Below are 18,499 nucleotides of genomic sequence, written 5' to 3'. Positions count from 1 at the left end.
TAAAATCGAGGCCTCCTCCATCAGCTTTTGCTGCTTCCCTGAAGTGTTTCGACCCTCTTGCTTTGAGAATGTCCGACGTATAAAAGGGTTAGTAGACTTATTATGTGCATAACCACATCACATTTACGGTTGTGCTGAGTGGACTGAGTAGCTCAAGCACAACTCAGCTACTCGTCTCGCTCGCCGTCTCACGTCTCGATCTCGTACGATTTTCGTTTCGTTCCCTTTTCCTTTCAAGGCATTGTCGGTGAGCACTGAGCAAGACATGATAACCATTATTACTGGATGCCTGTCCCATCGCCAAGAGGCCGTCTCGAACGCGATCGGGTGCTTTGAATTTCTCGCATTCTTTCCGTGACACATTCCCGAGCCTTGGGAGCCAAAGCCGACTGTAAACGGTCGGCCCTTGACTGTGCAAGTCGAATTCATGACTAACAATCGGGCCGTCGGTTGTGTACTTGACAAAGATCATCTGTTGATACCTTCCTAGCTCGGGTTGGTGTTGGCTACAGACCCGGAATTCTCCCGAGGAAAGCTGCATTCATCAAGCGTTTCTGTAGATAGATTGCGCCAACACATTTGTTTCCGATCCACATGAATGCACAGAAGGAATAGGTAGTTATCTATGCTAGAGAATTCCCACGTATTCATTTGGCTGAAGTTATGGGGATATTCCGGTAATATTTTTTGATATCACTGTCATCTCACTGTATGCATATATTGAGATCTGAACCCGATATATCTACCTACACGGACATTAAGCGAGCCTGTCTAACAAGACTGGTGGGTTTTTCTTTCTCCAATGGGATTACTGGGCCTGTACCTCGGGCTTGCCTTACTTATCTAGGGCAAATCGCCCCTAGTGTACCTAGCCCTACACAAACCCAGATTGTGCCACTTACGTATATGGCCGAGTTACTTTGAACGCCATGCCAAGTCGGCAGATGTAACCTTTTTACCATCTCGCACTGTCGCACATGGTATGACGCCACCTGGGGAATGCCCGAGCAGGAACAATAATTCCATTGGACATCGTGCTTAAATAAGAACTCAGGTAAAACCATGCGGTGAGGATTTTTATGATGAACACTTCTTGGTTGGTGGCTTTGTCTCCAGGCGCGCAGCAGCCACTCCCGATCTCTGCATTAATCCAAACTTTTTCGAGCGCCTCCACATGGTCCCTCTTGGCGCAAACTGGCATTGTGTAGTATCTCGATACTACGATGGAGGAATTTGTATGGAAAGCTGAATGTATTATGATGATGATCATCCTAGCTAGTACGGAGGGTAGCTGTAACAGGTACAGGAATAGTAGTAGAACGTACGTCACGTGATGGTCATGTGACACATTGCATGAATTACTGTGCACCGAGTGCGCTTGTCCGACACTTGGTTCAACCAAGATAAAGGACTTTTGAGCTTCCCATTTCTTCCTTCGTTCTTGTCGCGCTTGGCGCTTGGCGCTTGTGAATAAAAACCTTTTCTTAGACTCCCGCGTTGACGTAGTTATGATGATAACATCCCGCGCTGCTGGATTGCCACCTACCGCGAAGAGGATGGTACACAGGTGTTGACATAGGAGGCTGCCTCGAGGGAGCAGAAAGTTGCAACTGTCATGATTCAGAGTAATGGACTGTTGCATCTGAAGTATGCACTAAAGAACCGTCTTCGACTTAGTTGACTCTAACCTCATGCACCGGAGATGGGCCGGATAGAGACCGGAAAACGCTACGATTGGGTCAGGACAGACGATGACATGGCATCGATATGGAGTCGAATAATGCTGTAGCCTCAGGCGAAGGCAGATATTGAGGGGAGTAATTAAATGAGCCATACAAAACTCATGTAATGGTTTGGTTATTAATATTATTATTATGAAAGCGATTATTCAGACATTGAAGGGGAGGACTGGGTAAAGTGGAGAGCAGTCCTTATGGCCACATGCGTCCCGTGCTTCGGAGACATCGGCGTCGAATCACAATCGGACTTCACCCACCACGACCATTGGACAAAATTATTAGGAGGGTCGTTGTTGGCTCCGAATGTATTGTTTTAATGGTGTGCGTCCGCCTTGCAGATTACCGACACTAGTGGTCGGAAGACGGTCACTTCCCGTTGAGTATGGGCCGATATTGGCTGCCGAGCGCGGGATGACGGGATGACGGGATGGCGTACAATGATCCATCACTTTGACGATAGTACGGAGTAATAGAACTAGTATGTACTATGCGCAGATGAAAGACACCTAGCAATGAATCAGACTTATTACTTATCTATGGCTGGCACAAACATAAGTCAACCACCTTGGCTGCCTTTGTGGTTAATTCGACTATGGTTCATGCGGATTACCTCATCAGGCACGTGAAAACCCCATGGGATCTCCCACTCGTGCTAGTTTCCTGGTTGAGTACCGAATACCAAAAGGGTAAGTCAACCTATCCTCGCCCCGTGTCTGATTTGTCCATCTCAATTCTAACTGGAAGTCCAGTCAACGGACATACATATTTCCTTATGCGAACCATGAATGAGAGGAGCGGACAGGAGTAGGGTGTGGGGACACGGAAGAGCCCCTGGTGGAGGACGTCTCACAGCAGAGATTTCGCTTACGAAGAGGAAGAAAGAGTGGTGATCCGGTCACTGGTAACTGCTGGTCGCAGAATGGTGGTAGCAAGTACCGAAAATGCGGCGCCAAATGACGATGCCCAGCGCTTCAGTCGGACCCTCTTTTCGTGTCCGATGCTTCAATCTGTTTTGTCGTCGCTCTTGTCCGTTTCAATACGGGTGCTCCATCTGATGGAGCCCGTGATGTCATTTTTGGCGCTCATCCTGGATCCACTGTGGGTCGTGGGCTGCACCCAAAAAAATGCTTATCCTGCGATCATTGATGCGTTCAGTCCCTTGCTCCACAAAACGATGGTTCCACGGACTATGAGTGTTGGTAGGTTGGTGGAGCATGTATCGATTCGGGGAATGAGGAGAGACTGTCGGCCTGTGTACCTGGTGGCCACAGCTGTCTGTCTGTTGACTCCTGGAGAAGTAGAAATATCCCCCTTTCCCCCGGCTTCTCCACGTCCTGTCGGTTGCCTTTCATTGTTTTTAAACCTCTCTTTCTTTTCCTTTCGTTCTTTTAGAGAAGAGACGCATTGGGTACAACAGCACCTAGAATCTCGTTGTTATTCGCCCTGGAGGTCCCCCTTTACCTCTGTACATACGTATTTCTCTAACCCGCCTGTCGAACGTTCTTCTGTCCTCTCATCATGGCGCCCTCATATGCTGGCATGTCGGGCAGGCCACTGTCGCTGGCTGTGTCGACGGTTGCTACGATGGGTTTCCTACTCTTTGGATATGACCGTAAGTCGTTTCCTCTACTGATATATCCCTTGAGATGAACCAAGCTAATACAGGCGACAGAGGGTGTCATGTCTGGTATCATCAGTGACAATGCTTTTGCCAAGATCTTTACTGCTACCAAAGATAATGCTACTATGCAAGCTCTTGTGACCGCTGTGTACGAACTTGGTTAGTATTCTTGATTCCCGCTCTTCTGTTCGCAACTGCTCCTAACTTTTTCTATTTGCAGGTTGCTTGTCGGGTGCCATTTTCGCCCTTCTTTTCGGTGATCGCACTGGTCGACGCTGGATGATCTTCGCCGGTGCTATCGTTATGATTGTCGGTGTCATCATCCAGGTTACTTCATTTATTGGACACATCCCTCTTCTGCAGTTCTTTATTGGCCGTGTCATCACCGGTATCGGAAACGGAATGAACACTTCTACCATTCCTACATACCAGGCCGAGTGCTCTAAGACAAGCAACCGTGGTCTCTTGATTTGTATCGAGGGCGGTGTGATCGCCATTGGTACCGCCATTGCATACTGGATTGATTTCGGCGCTCACTATGGCCCCGATGATCTTGTCTGGCGTTTCCCCATTGCATTCCAGATCTTCTTTGGTCTCATCATCGTCATCGGAATGTTCTTCCTTCCCGACTCTCCTCGCTACCTTATCTCCAAGGATCGCATCCAAGAGGGAGAGTACGTCCTTGCTGCTCTGGGAGGCCGCGAGATCCACGATCATGAAACCCAGATTCAGAAACAATTGGTCATTGACTCCATCAGAGCGTGAGTGTTCCCTTTCACAAGCATCTGCGGTACTTGTGTTGTATTGCAATTCGACTAACATTGCTACAGTTCTGGTTCCGGTCAGAAGACCAGATTCAGAGATCTTCTCACTGGCGGCCGTACCCAACATTTCCGCCGTATGCTCGTCGGCTCCTCTTCTCAGATCTTCCAGCAGCTCGGCGGTTGCAACGCTGTGATCTACTATCTCCCTGTCTTGTTGAAGGAGTCTCTGCACCAGACCAATGACATGGCCCTGCTGATTGGAGGCATTAACATGATTGTGTACTCCATCTTCGCCACGTTCTCGTGGTTCTTCATCGAGAGAATTGGTCGTCGCAAGCTTTTCCTGGGAGGTTCATTCCTTCAGACCATCTCCATGGTTATCACATTCGCTTGCTTGATTCCCGGCGATGAGCAGACTTCCAAGGGTGCTGTTTTCGGTCTTTTCCTGTACATGGCTGCCTTCGGTGCTGCGTGGCTGCCTCTGCCCTGGCTGTATCCCGCTGAGTTGTCTCCCATCAAGACCAGAGCCAAGGCCAACGCAGTTTCTACTTGCAGCAACTGGCTCTTTAACTTCACTGTTGTCATGATCACTCCTGTCATGGTTGCACACATTGGCTGGGGTACCTACCTGTTCTTTGCTGCGCTGAACGCCTCGTTCATTCCCGTCATCTGGTTCTTCTACCCGGAGACCGCCAATCGCAGCCTGGAAGAGATCGATTTGATCTTCGCCAAGGGCTATGTCGAGAACATTAGCTATGTCAAGGCTGCGAGGGAGCTTCCCAAACTTACTGACGATGAGATTGAGGCCAAGGCCGCCGAGTATGCTTCCGCTTCCGGTGACTCTCTTGACGAAATTGAGAAGGCTCACGCTGAGCACAATGCCGCCCAACGACTGGAGACGACCCAGTAAGAGCCAGTCTCGTCATATTCATGAGATTATAGTTGAAGACAAAAGTTTATGGATACACTCTGATGAAACAATGCCGTCTCATGTCTCTCTTTCTGCTTTCTCTTGTCGCTTCTATGGGCTGAGCTGGAGCTCCGGCCTCGTTGACTGAAGTTGAACGAGTTTGAAACTCGTCGAGGATGTGATGGCTGTCCGGTCTGGTGGTTGGGTTCTTGCTCTTATCTTGATTTTTTGCTTGTGATTGCGCGACTACCCCTTTGCAGTCTCATCCAAGAGACATTTGTTTTAGAGGTTATGACCTGTTGAGGCATTTCTTTGTTTGTATAGATGGTTGTGGCAGGGATTTGATACCAATAGAGTCATGATAGACATGGAATATACACAACATCTTTGCTTTAATTTTTGTCGTTACTTCATCCTGTAGTCTAGGCTGCGATGCTACATAGCATATAATAATAGTCTGAAAACACAGTAGTGAATGATCAGGGATATCAAAGCAATGATCAAATACTACCAACTGCTATCTGCTGAGTCACATTCGTCAGTCAGATGTTCAGCCACGGAAGTCATTCCGCTACGAGTCATAGAGGAAGGAGTGCTGCCTTCTGATGGATCAAATTTTCATCTTATTGATGATATATTATTATTATTTGAGTTGCTCCAGGAATCTAAATCAAGTTTCAGAGTATGGTCAAGAATGTAAGGAGTTGAATGAGTTGCCCTGTTAATCATCTCATCCATGGTCGCCACCACAAAGAACTGATTCAACCTTGGTTGAAGGGACATTTCTATCAGGGGCATCAAACGGGATAAATATTTACTGAAAGTGATCAGCTGCTTCAGTTCTCAGCATGTGTCTTGGCTCAGCCTCTTACTAGAATATCTTGAATATTATTCTTTATGAATAGCCTTGTTTTCATCCTTCTCGTCCCGCTCCTTATTTTCTTCCCTCGTATTCATCATCTTTCCCCCTCTCCGATTCCCGTCCAACCGGGAAAGAGTCCAGAATCCTTTCGCGCAGCTTGTATCCGTCTGCTCAGCCCCTTATCTCATTTCATCCGGGTCTAGAATCACCTTTACAGCTCTAGTTTCAGTCCGTGCCATCGCGGACAATTTCCCCCCTCGAGGATCTGCTCGGCAGGATCATGCAAAAGACGCTCTCCGTCCGCCCCGCTATCGCGTCTACCCCGCCATGAGCTCCTCCCTCGAGGCTAAGATCGTTGTGCTGGGCTCCCAAGGTAAGAGGCCGTTCTTTGTTGCGGCCTAACTGGTGCCACGTCGCTAACCGCTGTCTATCTGTCACATAGGAGTCGGCAAAACCTCTCTCGTCCAGCGCTATGTAAAGAACGCCTTTAACCCCGCGACCATCACGTCCACTGTCGGCGCTTCCTTCATCACCAAGCGCGTCCTCGACACCACCTCCGATACCATCGTCCGGCTACAGATCTGGGACACGGCCGGCCAGGAGCGTTTCCGGAGTATCTCGCGGCTGTACTACCGCGGCGCGAACGCGTGTCTGCTCTGCTATGATATCACGGACGAGCAGAGTTTCGAGGAGATGACCGGGTGGTTGCTGGAGCTGAAGAAGCATCTGGCGGAGGATGACCCGATCGTGATCCATGTTGTCGGGACCAAGTCGGATATCGTTGCGCTGGATCCGTCCCGCCGCAGGGTACCGTTTGAGCGGACGATTGCCTATGTCGCTGAGCAGCTGTACCCGTCGCAGGCGTCGACGCCGCCGCTGACGGCGGGGATGGGGCTGGGGCTGGGGTTTGGTCCGTCGTCTAGTGCGCTGCAGAGCCCCGACAGCAAGCGCAGTAGTGGTTTCTGGGGACAAGATATCGGCTGGGATTGCTGCCACGAGATTAGTGCCAAGGATGGGGAGGGCATCGAGGAGGTGTTTCGTGTGATCACCCGGAAGCTGGTCGAGCAGCGGAATAAGCGGGAGGCGGCGAATAGCTCGTCGCAGGGAACGACGCCCGGGATTGACGGGGTTGTTTCGTCTTTGGGGAATCTCGATGGGAACGGCAGTTTCCGGTTGGGCCATGGTGATAAGCGCAGGAGTTGGCTTGGGTTTCCGCCGAGCAGTGCTGGTGACGAGGCTGATGAGTTGATGGTGGTCGCGAAGAAGAAGGGGAGATGCTGCTGATGCATCTGTTGTTGGCTCTCTCGCTGTTTATCTTTCCTGTTGTTCATGCATTTGCCATAGCGTCTTTGTGCATTTGTGTTTTGGCATGGCGTTGTCCTGATGTTTTCTTTGGGTCTTCTTAGGTTCTGTTGCGATTTCACTCAGTTGGGCGGCTGATTTGAGCTTGGCGATACTTGATAGATATGTCCTTTATTTCTGATGGGAGGTTTATTGGAGCAGTTTCGCTGAGCAGGATGTTGTTGATCAGAGCACGATGTGCCCATGACGATTTTGACTTATGATTTATTGAGATACCTTAGACAAATCGAATGTATTATGACCCTTGAAGATCCTACTCACTTGTTTAATGCCTCATAAAAACCTTGTGCTCAGTATTATGAGTGCTTGTGGGATAGCTATTTATAATAGTATCGATATCAATTGAACCTCACCTTAGGACACTGTTCCGTATGTATGGGATCCACAGAAGAAAGATCATATCGCTAGCACAGGAGTCATTTTGCAGTGCATCTTACATCTAATTGATACAGACGGGCCGGCAAATCCATTCAGAAGCACATGTTCCCTCTGTAGTACAGTAGTGAACAGTATTAGTTTGCACTCCTTAACGGAGTACTGCAAGTGACCTGCATGGCACTATGCCAGTGATAGCAAACATTGTCATTGCAGGATTGATTCTCCGCTCCCCAGTTGTTCTTGGAATGCACCATATAGACAGTCTATTTTATACCTGTGGGTAAAAAAGGTGTTGAAATCGAGATGAGCCTCGGCTCATGGTGAGTAAATCACTAATGGCACCTCCACACTGTGTCTTGACGTTCCCTGGAGAAGCCTGCCTGTGGAGAACTCATAGAGAGGTAACCATCAATTCAGCCTGTGAGACACTGCAACAGGCAAACCTGGCTATGGTACCCCGATGGTGTTTGAGATAAACTCATCGGATGTGGATCGCAAACATATCAGAGGCGGGATCTTCAAGACCAGACAGATTGACATGACAATATCCTCTCTTGGTCTATGCTCCTTGATGGGTGACGTCGACAATTTAGATAGTCAGTCCAGTGTCTTTGAGAGACAGAGCAGCAGATCCTGGACCCTGGACCCTGGACCCTGGACCCAAAGGCCCTGACGGAGGCCGGCGGACGCAGTGACCATCGTTGAGTTCGGACCCAGAGGATACCTAGAAGTGGACGAAATGGGCCATACCATCGGCATTCACCTCCGAGAACTACCTTAGGTAGAGTAAGGAAATTTCATAATCCGGATCGTTTCAGCACCATCATCATTATTTGTGTAGACAGTCGGCAGCGTTTTCCAGAAGATGAAATAACAGTCAACAGAGAAACAATAATATTGAGTATCTTATCGACGTCTGCCCCAGACTCCGCATGTTGATTATGAAGCCTTGCAGCCCCTGCCGACTTACGGTTTCAAGAGAGATTGAGATTGATTAATGAAAAAGCCACAGTGCGAAGTGTTACTGACTCGCCGTGTCATCGCGTCTTAGCCCCTGCAGATCACCGCCAATTCACCCCGAACCCACCAATCCATTTGATCCTTCCCGTGACAAGCGTCCGTACAATATAGGTCAATCTAGCCGGCACACGGTGTCAACTAATTTTTGGCGGCTTGTCATCCCTGTGAAAACTGAGAAGGCTCTTTTATTATTATGCTTTCAATCGTCTTGCTACTTCTAGGCTAGGTTTTTTTGCCCATTGTTGAGCTGCCTTGGAGCTTGGCATCCTTTCATCCCTTTCTGCCTTCCTGCGCGAAGCTGCTTGCTCCTGGTCCGCATCCACCACCTTGATCTTTCTCCTGCATTATAGTTTCAGAGCGCAATTACGACAGATATTATGCGATGAGACTTTCCTACCGTGTTGGGTCGGCCGCCCTCCTGATCCTCGCCTTCATCCTTATAAAGCGCCATCTAGATACCCTTCAGGATGATTCGCACGTACCGTCCTTCTGGCAGTTCAGCAACGTTGTAGGGGGCGGCGCTGCGGAGCCTGTCGCTACTCCCGACAGCAAACCTGAAAACAAAAAGCCTCAAGAGACACCAGTCCCGGCAGTAGAAGAAACTATTCCGATCAAACAAACCTACGAGATCACTCCTATTATCGTTCCCAATGACCGTGTGATTGTGATGGCCAAATTGAGCAAGGAGGATACGTCGTGGGTGAGCACTGATTTGAATGAGTGAGTTGTTCATGGGAAAGGCCTTGCGCGGTGAGCTCAGGCTGACTTCAGTCCAGATGGCGCAACTTCATCTACACCGTCGATGACGTGAACGCGGTTCGACACACCCCGAAGAACAAAGGCCGCGAGAGTCTTGCCTACCTTCAATACATCGTCGATCACTACCATGACCTTCCGTCCACAATGGTTTTCCTCCACAGCCACAAAGACGGCTGGGAGGCGGGTTGGCACACAGATACACCGGACTATAGCAATGTGGAATCGGTCCGATCACTTCAGACCGAATTCGTGCAACAGAGTGGCTTCGTCAACCTTCGCTGTCAGGGTCCCGGTTGTCCCGATGAAATCCGTCCGTTAGAGAATCCGCCTCGGCCAGGCAAGGAGAACAGTAGAGCCTATGCCAAGGCGTGGGCGGAGTTGCACAACAACACCAACATACCCGAAGTTGTTGGCGCACCTTGTTGCTCGCAATTCGCTGTGTCCAAAGCCCAAGTTTTGAAGCGTCCTCTGAGTGATTATCAACGGTACTACCATTGGGTCCTTACGAACAAGTTGCCGGATGAGCTCACTGCCTGGATCATGGAATATTCCTGGCACATCATTTTTGGAAAGGATCCAGTGTTCTGCCCAGATATTTACCAGTGCTACCAGGATGTTTATGGAAACCCGTATTTCTGGTAGACTTTCTCATGCATATACCCCATTTTGTTGTTGGTTCATTTATTTGACTATGATTGTATGCGAGTATGTTTTTTGTCCCTGCGTTTGTGCCTCAGAGACTGTGTTTGTATATGGTTTGGAAGCCACCGGATATCAAAAGCTGTTCGTCAACATTTTATACTTTTCAGGAGTTTAGACATTGCATTCCTGATGTATGCATCATATATGAGTATGGCTACATATTCACCATTTATCGTGCCTTTACTTGTATATATTGAAATAAGGCGAGTTGGCGGAATGGGACTCGCGCGGCATTCTTTCATTTTCTCCATTCTTCCACCCCGTAGTATGTCTTAGCTTGCTAGAGAGGTATGTCTACTTAGTATCTAGTCTAMTGCACAGAGTCTAGAATGAGGATTGGAGACTTTCTCCATGCAAATGTGTGATTATGAGAGAGACATCATGAGCCTGGGTTTGTGAATTTCTTCAGCCAGTATTGGAGTGCTTGACCTCTCTCAATCGCCCAGTCGACTTTTCGCTTGATTGCGGTATGTCTTGGCCAGTGCTCCTTAGGTGGACCATAAAGCAGAGGGACTAGCAGTAATAAATGCTCTATACAAATCTCTCATCCTAACGGCTCAGAGACTTCATTTACCGGATACATTGAAGAATATTTGTCCTTCGTTTGCAATACAGGGCAGCCAGTACTTCTGTTTGCTGGCGCCCTGTCAATTTTAGCAAGGAGTAATTAACTGTCTGTTCCCTTGATCAACTCACCCGCACAAATTCACGGACGACACGCCAGGTTCTATCTACTTATGCCAAGCTCAAAAAGATCAATGATCCTCTGAATTCTACTCACTCCAATCCCTAGCCCAGCAAAATGTCGCTAGGACCTCATCTCTACTACGACGGCGAAGACTACAAATGCCTCTTATGCGATAGGTGGTTTGGAACCAGAAAGGCGCTGTACGATCATTGTCGATACACCAGTCGCCATGAATGGTGCGAAACTTGCATGCGAGTCTTCGTTTCTACGACTGCAAAGAATCAGCATCTGTTCTACTCCCCAGTCCACAGTCACATCTGTACCTTATGCTATTCTCGACCTCGATTTGATACAGCTTGGGAACTAAAGGCCCATCGCGTCGACTGTCACAATCTATGTGACACTTGCGGCAAATACTTTGACAATAAGAACGACCTGCGGATGGCAAGTTGACTTTGCATATCGTTCTCTCCTGATGCCGCTAACTGTTCTTGACCTGCAGCATCAGCAGCGCCACCAGGCTAGGAATTTGCAATGCTACGGGTGCTACCAGAACTTCAAGTCTTTCTCAGGCATGTTGATCCATCTCGAGTCAGGCAGCTGTCCCTCTGGAACAGACATTGATGACATCAACCGCCTGGCGCGTGAGTGCTATCAGAGTCGCGAGTACATTGATCGAGACGGGGATTACATTTGTCCTGGCTGTGATAAATTCTGCTCGAAGCTCTCTGGATTATTCCAGCACGTCGAGGATTCTCTGGGCTGTTCATACCTTACAGAGGATGGCCAGTGTCTGGCAGAGTTGGAGTACTATATCTCTTGGAATGTGCAACGCTAGCCAGGCATAAAGAGCCTTCTGGCCATTCAGTTGGCAAGGTATGACTAGAGGTTAACCAGAAGGCATGGTTTGTATCCGTGTGACTTTCCTAACGCCCATGTACATAGAATGTGTGAAACCCTGCCGTCTGAACTGGCTTTGTATCATAGAACCCATCTGAGAGATTAAAACATCTTCCATTCGCACGCTCCACTGTAATTTCAATAGATGGATCAATTGAAAGATAACCTGATTATCTTTGTGGATGTTCATGCGGTGACTCCAAGCGATGTTCTTACTCCGCAGTCTGATGCGACGGTGGCGGTGCCCCAGGCCAACACCGAACCCAGGCGGTTTTTGGCTTACTCACTCTGCTGGCTATGTTATGACACACTAGTTCTCAACACCGAAGGTTTCTGATCTGAATCTATACCCTGTTCCGTTCTGGTAATTCATTATTTCTATACAAAATTTAGACGTCAAATCCCAGTCAAAATGGACGGAACAGGACCTACGGAGTCGCAGTGGCTCTCCCAACTCACAGCAATGCGCGAGGCGATTGCATCGTTGAAGCTCCCAAAGGACCCCGCCACTGAACACTTCAGCTATGGAAACGATTTAGATTTGGATCTTGACGATGACTACTCTTCACCAGGAACTGTGGATGATATCTGGGATATTATCAGCTCCGATGACGAAACCACCGATGACCTCGACGACATCAACGGCGTCCCTCTCCCTTCGGCCCCGTCAACCTCTTTCTACGACCAAGCATGGCTGGAGCAGAAATGCCAGGCCATCGCCCTCCAGAAACCCGGAATGAGCGCGCAAGAGCTAGCCCAGCAGATCACGGCTTCACTAGCCACCGACAGCGGAGATGACGAGCTGCAGATGTCGCTGGCCGAAATTGTTGGGTTCGACGATCTGGACTTCGTCATTGAATTGATCGGACACCGAGCGGAGATCCTCGCTTCCGTGACCTCGAAGACGGAAGCCCAGACGGATGGCCTCATGGCGGGAAAGTTACAAACGAGGGCCGAGCGGGAACAGGCGTTGCGGCAGCAGGACTTTGAGCATAAGCATGCGCCGTTATTACCTACTCAGTCGAGATCTGAACCCCGGTACCCGCATGTCTTCAAGACGCACGATTCCAGGAATACGCTCGCGCTGGGTGGGAAGAGATACGGGCTCCCTGTGGGTAGCAAGCAGATTGATGAGCAGCGGTACACCGAGTTTGAGATTCCGGCGTCGAGGGTGGGCACGCTGGCGTCGTCGCAGAAATTGATTGAGATCAAGTCGCTGGATGGACTGTGTCGGGGTACCTTCAAGGGCTACAAGACTCTGAATCGGATGCAGAGTCTGCTCTATGATGTGGCCTACAAAACCAGTGAAAACATGCTCATTTGTGCACCAACTGGTGCTGGTAAAACTGATGCTGCCATGCTGACGATCCTTAATACAATTGGCAAGAATACAGTGCCGAACCCTATTGAACAGCCCGATGCTACGGAGTTTGCAGTACAGGTGGACGACTTCAAGATTGTCTATGTGGCGCCGATGAAGGCCTTGGCCGCGGAGGTCACTGAGAAACTCGGGAAAAGACTTGCATGGCTTGGTATCCGAGTCAGGGAATTGACTGGGGATATGCAACTCACGAAGCGCGAGATTGTCGAAACGCAGATTATTGTCACGACTCCTGAGAAGTGGGATGTCGTCACCCGGAAGAGCACAGGAGACACGGAGCTCGTGCAGAAAGTGCGCCTCTTGATCATCGATGAGGTCCACATGCTTCATGATGAACGCGGTGCCGTCATAGAATCTCTGGTTGCGCGAACGCAGCGACAGGTCGAAAGTACACAGTCGCTCATTCGTATAGTTGGTCTTTCCGCTACGCTGCCAAATTATGTCGACGTAGCCGACTTTCTGAAAGTGAACAAAATGGCTGGATTGTTCTTCTTTGATGCGTCGTTTAGGCCAGTCCCTCTCGAACAGCATTTCATCGGTGTGAAAGGAAAAGCAGGCTCGAAACAATCCCGCGAAAATCTTGACATCGTGGCATTCGAGAAAGTGCGTGAGATGCTCGAGCGAGGGCATCAAATCATGGTCTTTGTGCATTCACGGAAAGACACCGTTTTGACCGCTCGAATGCTGCGGCAAATGGCCGTCGAGAATGGCTGCGAAGACCTCTTCAGCTGCCATGAACACGAGAACTACTCCAACGCCCTCAGAGATATGAAGCATGCGCGGGCCCGTGAGTTGAGGGACTTGTTCGCCGGCGGATTTGGTACTCACCATGCCGGAATGACTCGAAGTGACCGCAACCTGATGGAGCGCATGTTCTCCGAGGGCCTGATCAAGGTGCTCTGCTGTACTGCCACTCTTGCCTGGGGTGTCAACCTTCCCGCCGCTGCAGTCGTGATCAAAGGCACTCAGCTGTATAATCCTCAGGAAGGTAAATTTATCGACCTCGGTATCCTTGATGTCCTGCAGATCTTCGGACGTGCTGGACGTCCTCAATTCCAGGATACTGGTATCGGCTTCATCTGTACTACACACGACAAACTGCACCACTACCTGTCTGCAGTGACCTCGCAGCAGCCAATTGAATCTCGATTCTCCAGTCGACTCGTCGACAACCTGAATGCCGAGATCTCTCTGGGTACAGTCACCTCTGTTTCCGAGGGGGTACAATGGCTCGGTTACTCGTATCTTTTTGTCCGCATGTTGCGCGAGCCGCGCAATTACGGCATCGATTTTGCCGAGATACGCGATGACCCCATGTTGGTGCAGAGACGGCGGCAACTGATCATTCAAGCTGCACGCGTCTTGCAAAAGAGTCAGATGATCATATTCAATGAGAAAACCGAGGAACTGCGGGCAAAGGACGTCGGTCGTATTGCGAGTCAGTATTACGTTTTGCAAACCAGTATTGAGATCTTCAACGAGATGATGCGCCCTCGTTCTGGTGAGGCAGATGTCCTGAGGATGATCAGTATGAGTGGCGAATTTGACAACATTCAAGCTCGGGAAAATGAGTCGAAAGAGCTAGACCGGCTTCGTGACGAAGCTATACAGACAGAAGTCGAAGGTGGCAACGATTCTCCCCACACGAAGACCAATATTCTTCTGCAATCGTACATCTCCCGCGCAAATCTCGAGGACTTTGCTCTGGTTTCCGACATGGGCTACGTAGCGCAGAATGCTGCTCGTATCTGCCGTGCTCTCTTCATGATTGCGTTGAACCGCAGGTGGGGTTATCAATGCCAGGTAATTCTGTCGCTCTGCAAGTCTATTGAGAAACAGATCTGGCCTTTTGATCACCCATTCCATCAGTTTGATCTCCCACAACCGATCCTCAAGAATCTGGATGAGAAGCTGCCCTCTTCATCACTAGAGTCAATGAGGGAAATGGACGTTGCCGAAATCGGCCAGCTCGTTCATAACCAGCGCATGGGAAAGACGCTGTCCAAATTACTGGACAATTTCCCTACTCTCAGCGTGGAGGCCGAGATTGCTCCTCTGAATCGTGACGTCTTGCGAATCCGGCTGAGCCTGTATCCCGAGTTCACTTGGAACGACAGGCACCATGGAGCCTCGGAATCATACTGGATCTGGGTCGAAAACTCGGAAACCTCGGAGATCTACCACCACGAATATTTCATTCTCAGCCGGAAGAAGTTGTATGACGAACATGAGCTCAACTTTACCATTCCGCTCTCAGACCCTTTACCGAGCCAGATCTACGTTCGTGCAATCTCTGATCGCTGGTTGGGTGCGGAGACAGTGACACCGGTCTCATTTCAGCATTTGATCCGCCCAGACACGGAAAGCGTGTATACGGACCTCCTTAATCTACAGCCGCTACCTATCTCTGCCCTTAAAAACCCCATTCTGGAAGAGCTTTACGGTCAACGGTTCCAGTTCTTCAACCCAATGCAGACACAGATCTTCCATCTGCTGTACCATACTTCAGCTAATGTCCTCCTCGGTTCTCCAACTGGAAGTGGAAAGACAGTGGCCTGTGAGCTGGCAATGTGGTGGGCTTTCAGGGAGAAACCAGGCTCAAAGGTTGTGTATATTGCTCCGATGAAAGCTCTCGTCCGCGAGCGAGTCCTGGACTGGGGCAAGCGTCTCGCCGCACCGATGGGTCTTAAGTTGGTCGAGTTGACAGGTGACAACACTCCTGATACGAGAACCATCCGGGACGCGGATATCATTATTACGACTCCTGAGAAATGGGACGGTATCTCTCGTAGTTGGCAGACCAGAGATTATGTGCGGAAAGTGAGCTTGGTAATCATCGACGAAATTCACCTACTAGGCGGTGATCGAGGCCCAATTCTGGAGATTATCGTGTCCCGTATGAACTATATTGCATCGCAATCCAAGGGTTCTGTTCGGCTGATGGGTATGTCTACGGCTTGCGCAAATGCCACTGACCTGGCCAACTGGTTGGGCGTCAAAGAGGGACTGTTCAATTTCCGACACTCTGTGCGTCCAGTACCCTTGGAGATCTATATTGATGGATTCCCCGAGCAACGTGGATTCTGCCCGCTCATGCAGTCTATGAACCGTCCTACGTTCCTTGCGATCAAGAGCCACTCTCCAGAGAAACCTGTGATCGTCTTCGTTGCGTCCCGAAGACAAACTCGACTGACTGCAAAAGACCTGATAAACTACTGCGGCATGGAAGACAATCCGCGTCGCTTTGTGCGTATGTCGGAGGAGGATCTGCAGCTCAATCTCACGAGAGTCAAAGACGAAGCGCTCCGCGAGGCACTCAGTTTCGGTATCGGCTTGCACCATGCCGGTCTAGTCGAGTCTGACCGACAACTGGCGGAGGAACTCTTCGCGAACAACAAAATTCAGATTCTCGTGGCAACGAGTACTCTCGCATGGGGCGTCAACCTTCCGGCCCATCTTGTGGTGGTCAAAGGCACGCAGTACTTCGACGCCAAAATTGAAGGTTACAGAGACATGGACTTGACCGACGTTCTGCAAATGCTGGGCCGTGCTGGACGTCCGCAGTTCGATTCGTCCGGTATTGCACGCATCTTTACCCAAGAGTCGAAGAAAGCTTTCTATAAGCATTTCCTGCATACAGGCTTCCCGGTCGAGTCTACACTGCACAAGGTTCTGGACAATCATTTGGGAGCCGAAATTTCCGCCGGCACAATCGCAACGAAGCAAGACGCTCTGGACTACTTGACATGGACATTTTTCTTCCGCAGACTGCACAAGAACCCTTCGTATTATGGGCTTGAGATTTCGGCGGAGGAACATAATACGATGGCTGCTCAAGCAATAGCTCAAGACTTCATGATTGACTTGGTCGACAAGTCTCTAAGCGAGCTGGCAGAGTCATCTTGTGTTGTGTTCGATTCGGCAACTGGCGAGGTCGACTCAACGCCGTTCGGCAAGATCATGAGTTACTACTATCTCTCGCACAAGACTGTCCGGTATCTGATGTCGCATGCGAAGCCTAATCCCACGTTCCATGATGTCCTTAGCTGGATGTGTTCCGCCACGGAGTTCGACGAGCTGCCTGTCAGACACAACGAGGATCTCATTAACGCCGAGTTAGCTCGCAATCTGCCCTTGTCGGTTGAGTCCATGGGAGACCTGCCGCTGTGGGATCCACACGTCAAGGCATTCCTGCTTTTGCAGGCGTACATGTCGCGAATCGATCTTCCGATTTCCGATTACGTCGGTGACCAGACATCCGTCCTGGACCAAGGCATCCGTATCATCCAAGCCTCTATCGACATCATGGCCGAACTGGGCTATATCCGCGCCTGCGAGACGCTCGTGAGCCTGCTCCAGAGCATCAAGTCCGCAAGATGGCCTGAGGACAACGCACTCTCGATTCTTCCCGGCATCGAGCCCACAACCAAGCTGCAGGGCCTCCCAGGCTCCCTCGTTGCGCTCTCGTCCCTCCCCACAGCCTCCGTCTCCAGTCTTGTCCGCAAACTACAACTTCCTGCACAATTCAACAAGGCCGCCTCGTATCTACCACAGGTCTCCGTGTCCGTCGCCAATGTCTCCTCGACCGGTATCACTGTATCTCTGAGTCGTCGCAACCCGCCCGCAAACCCCGAACACAGAGTCTACGCCCCTCGCTTCCCCAAGCCCCAAACGGAGGGATACTTCCTGATCGTCTGCAGCGCCTCCGCAGACGGCAAGGACGGCGAGTTGCTTGCTTTGAAGCGCGTGTCCTGGCCAGTAAAAAACAAGAATCAGGGCTCCAATTCCGGCTCTGGCTCCAGCCAGAATTCCTCCGGCAGGAATAACCATCGGAATGGCCCGCTCACTGTGCGGTCGTCTGTCAAGTTCCCGCAGGATTTCCTGGCGCAGTATACCAGTGCCACCGGGAAGGGTGTGAATGTCAAGGTTATCAGCGATACCTATCCGGGGATGCAGTGGGTGGTATCGAATGTGGAGGTGGAGTCGAAGCCTGAGACGCAGAGTTTGCCTGAGTCGTCGAATTATCCCGAAAAGGCGTAGTTCCTCACGGTGTATCAAGACAAGCCAGCAAGGGAATATGGCATCGCCCTTTTCCCCTAGAATATAGACAAGATGATAGATGCGCTAAACATGAAACGGGAACGTCGACTCGTCATATATGAAACTTCTAAGAGTATAACCTAAGATACTTCGCGCCCCTGGTCCTTCCTATCACCTGTACTGCCCGCACATTAATATGTACACAAGAAAAGATCACCCTGGCACCACCGAAACAAACAATTAGCTGTAGTAACCAAAACATCGAGCCTCAATGCAATGCAGAAGCTGAAATGGACGTAAATAAACAATAAATCGTCACCAAGAACACAGTCAGAAGAAGGAAATTCGCTGCCTTTGTTGAGACCCGAGCCAA

The 18,499-nt window shown here is 50.0% G+C and overlaps 5 protein-coding genes across 5 annotated transcripts; all 5 read left to right on the top strand.

Moving 5' to 3' along the window:
- Window positions 1-3,257: 3,257 nt before the first annotated feature.
- On the top strand, window positions 3,258-5,034 carry Aspvir_003413 (putative MFS monosaccharide transporter; the record flags this gene model as incomplete). The annotated part of the gene is made up of 4 exons (XM_043274997.1): window positions 3,258-3,351; window positions 3,412-3,519; window positions 3,581-4,121; window positions 4,191-5,034. 4 exons carry the CDS (start codon window positions 3,258-3,260, stop codon window positions 5,032-5,034), a joined length of 1,587 nt encoding a protein of 528 aa, XP_043130932.1.
- Window positions 5,035-6,223: 1,189 nt separating this feature from the next.
- Aspvir_003412 (Rab family GTPase) lies at window positions 6,224-7,180 on the top strand (the record flags this gene model as incomplete). The annotated part of the gene is made up of 2 exons (XM_043274996.1): window positions 6,224-6,269; window positions 6,339-7,180. 2 exons carry the CDS (start codon window positions 6,224-6,226, stop codon window positions 7,178-7,180), a joined length of 888 nt encoding a protein of 295 aa, XP_043130931.1.
- A 1,858-nt stretch (window positions 7,181-9,038) lies between these two features.
- Aspvir_003411 (DUF3431 domain-containing protein) lies at window positions 9,039-10,057 on the top strand (the record flags this gene model as incomplete). Its single annotated transcript, XM_043274995.1, has 2 exons — window positions 9,039-9,376; window positions 9,433-10,057. 2 exons carry the CDS (start codon window positions 9,039-9,041, stop codon window positions 10,055-10,057), a joined length of 963 nt encoding a protein of 320 aa, XP_043130930.1.
- Window positions 10,058-11,280: 1,223 nt separating this feature from the next.
- On the top strand, window positions 11,281-11,643 carry Aspvir_003410 (putative C2H2 finger domain protein; the record flags this gene model as incomplete). The annotated part of the gene is made up of 1 exon (XM_043274994.1): window positions 11,281-11,643. One exon carries the CDS (start codon window positions 11,281-11,283, stop codon window positions 11,641-11,643), a length of 363 nt encoding a protein of 120 aa, XP_043130929.1.
- A 474-nt stretch (window positions 11,644-12,117) lies between these two features.
- On the top strand, window positions 12,118-18,126 carry Aspvir_003409 (RNA helicase SLH1; the record flags this gene model as incomplete). Its single annotated transcript, XM_043274993.1, has 1 exon — window positions 12,118-18,126. The coding sequence occupies one exon, from the start codon at window positions 12,118-12,120 to the stop codon at window positions 18,124-18,126; it is 6,009 nt and encodes a 2,002-aa protein (XP_043130928.1).
- Window positions 18,127-18,499: the final 373 nt, after the last annotated feature.

The sequence above is a fragment of the Aspergillus viridinutans genome, assembly GCF_018404265.1.
Source record: "Aspergillus viridinutans IFM 47045 DNA, scaffold_15, whole genome shotgun sequence".
Taxonomy (NCBI): Eukaryota; Fungi; Ascomycota; class Eurotiomycetes; order Eurotiales; family Aspergillaceae; genus Aspergillus; species Aspergillus viridinutans.
This window is presented reverse-complemented; position numbering and strand designations above follow the sequence as displayed.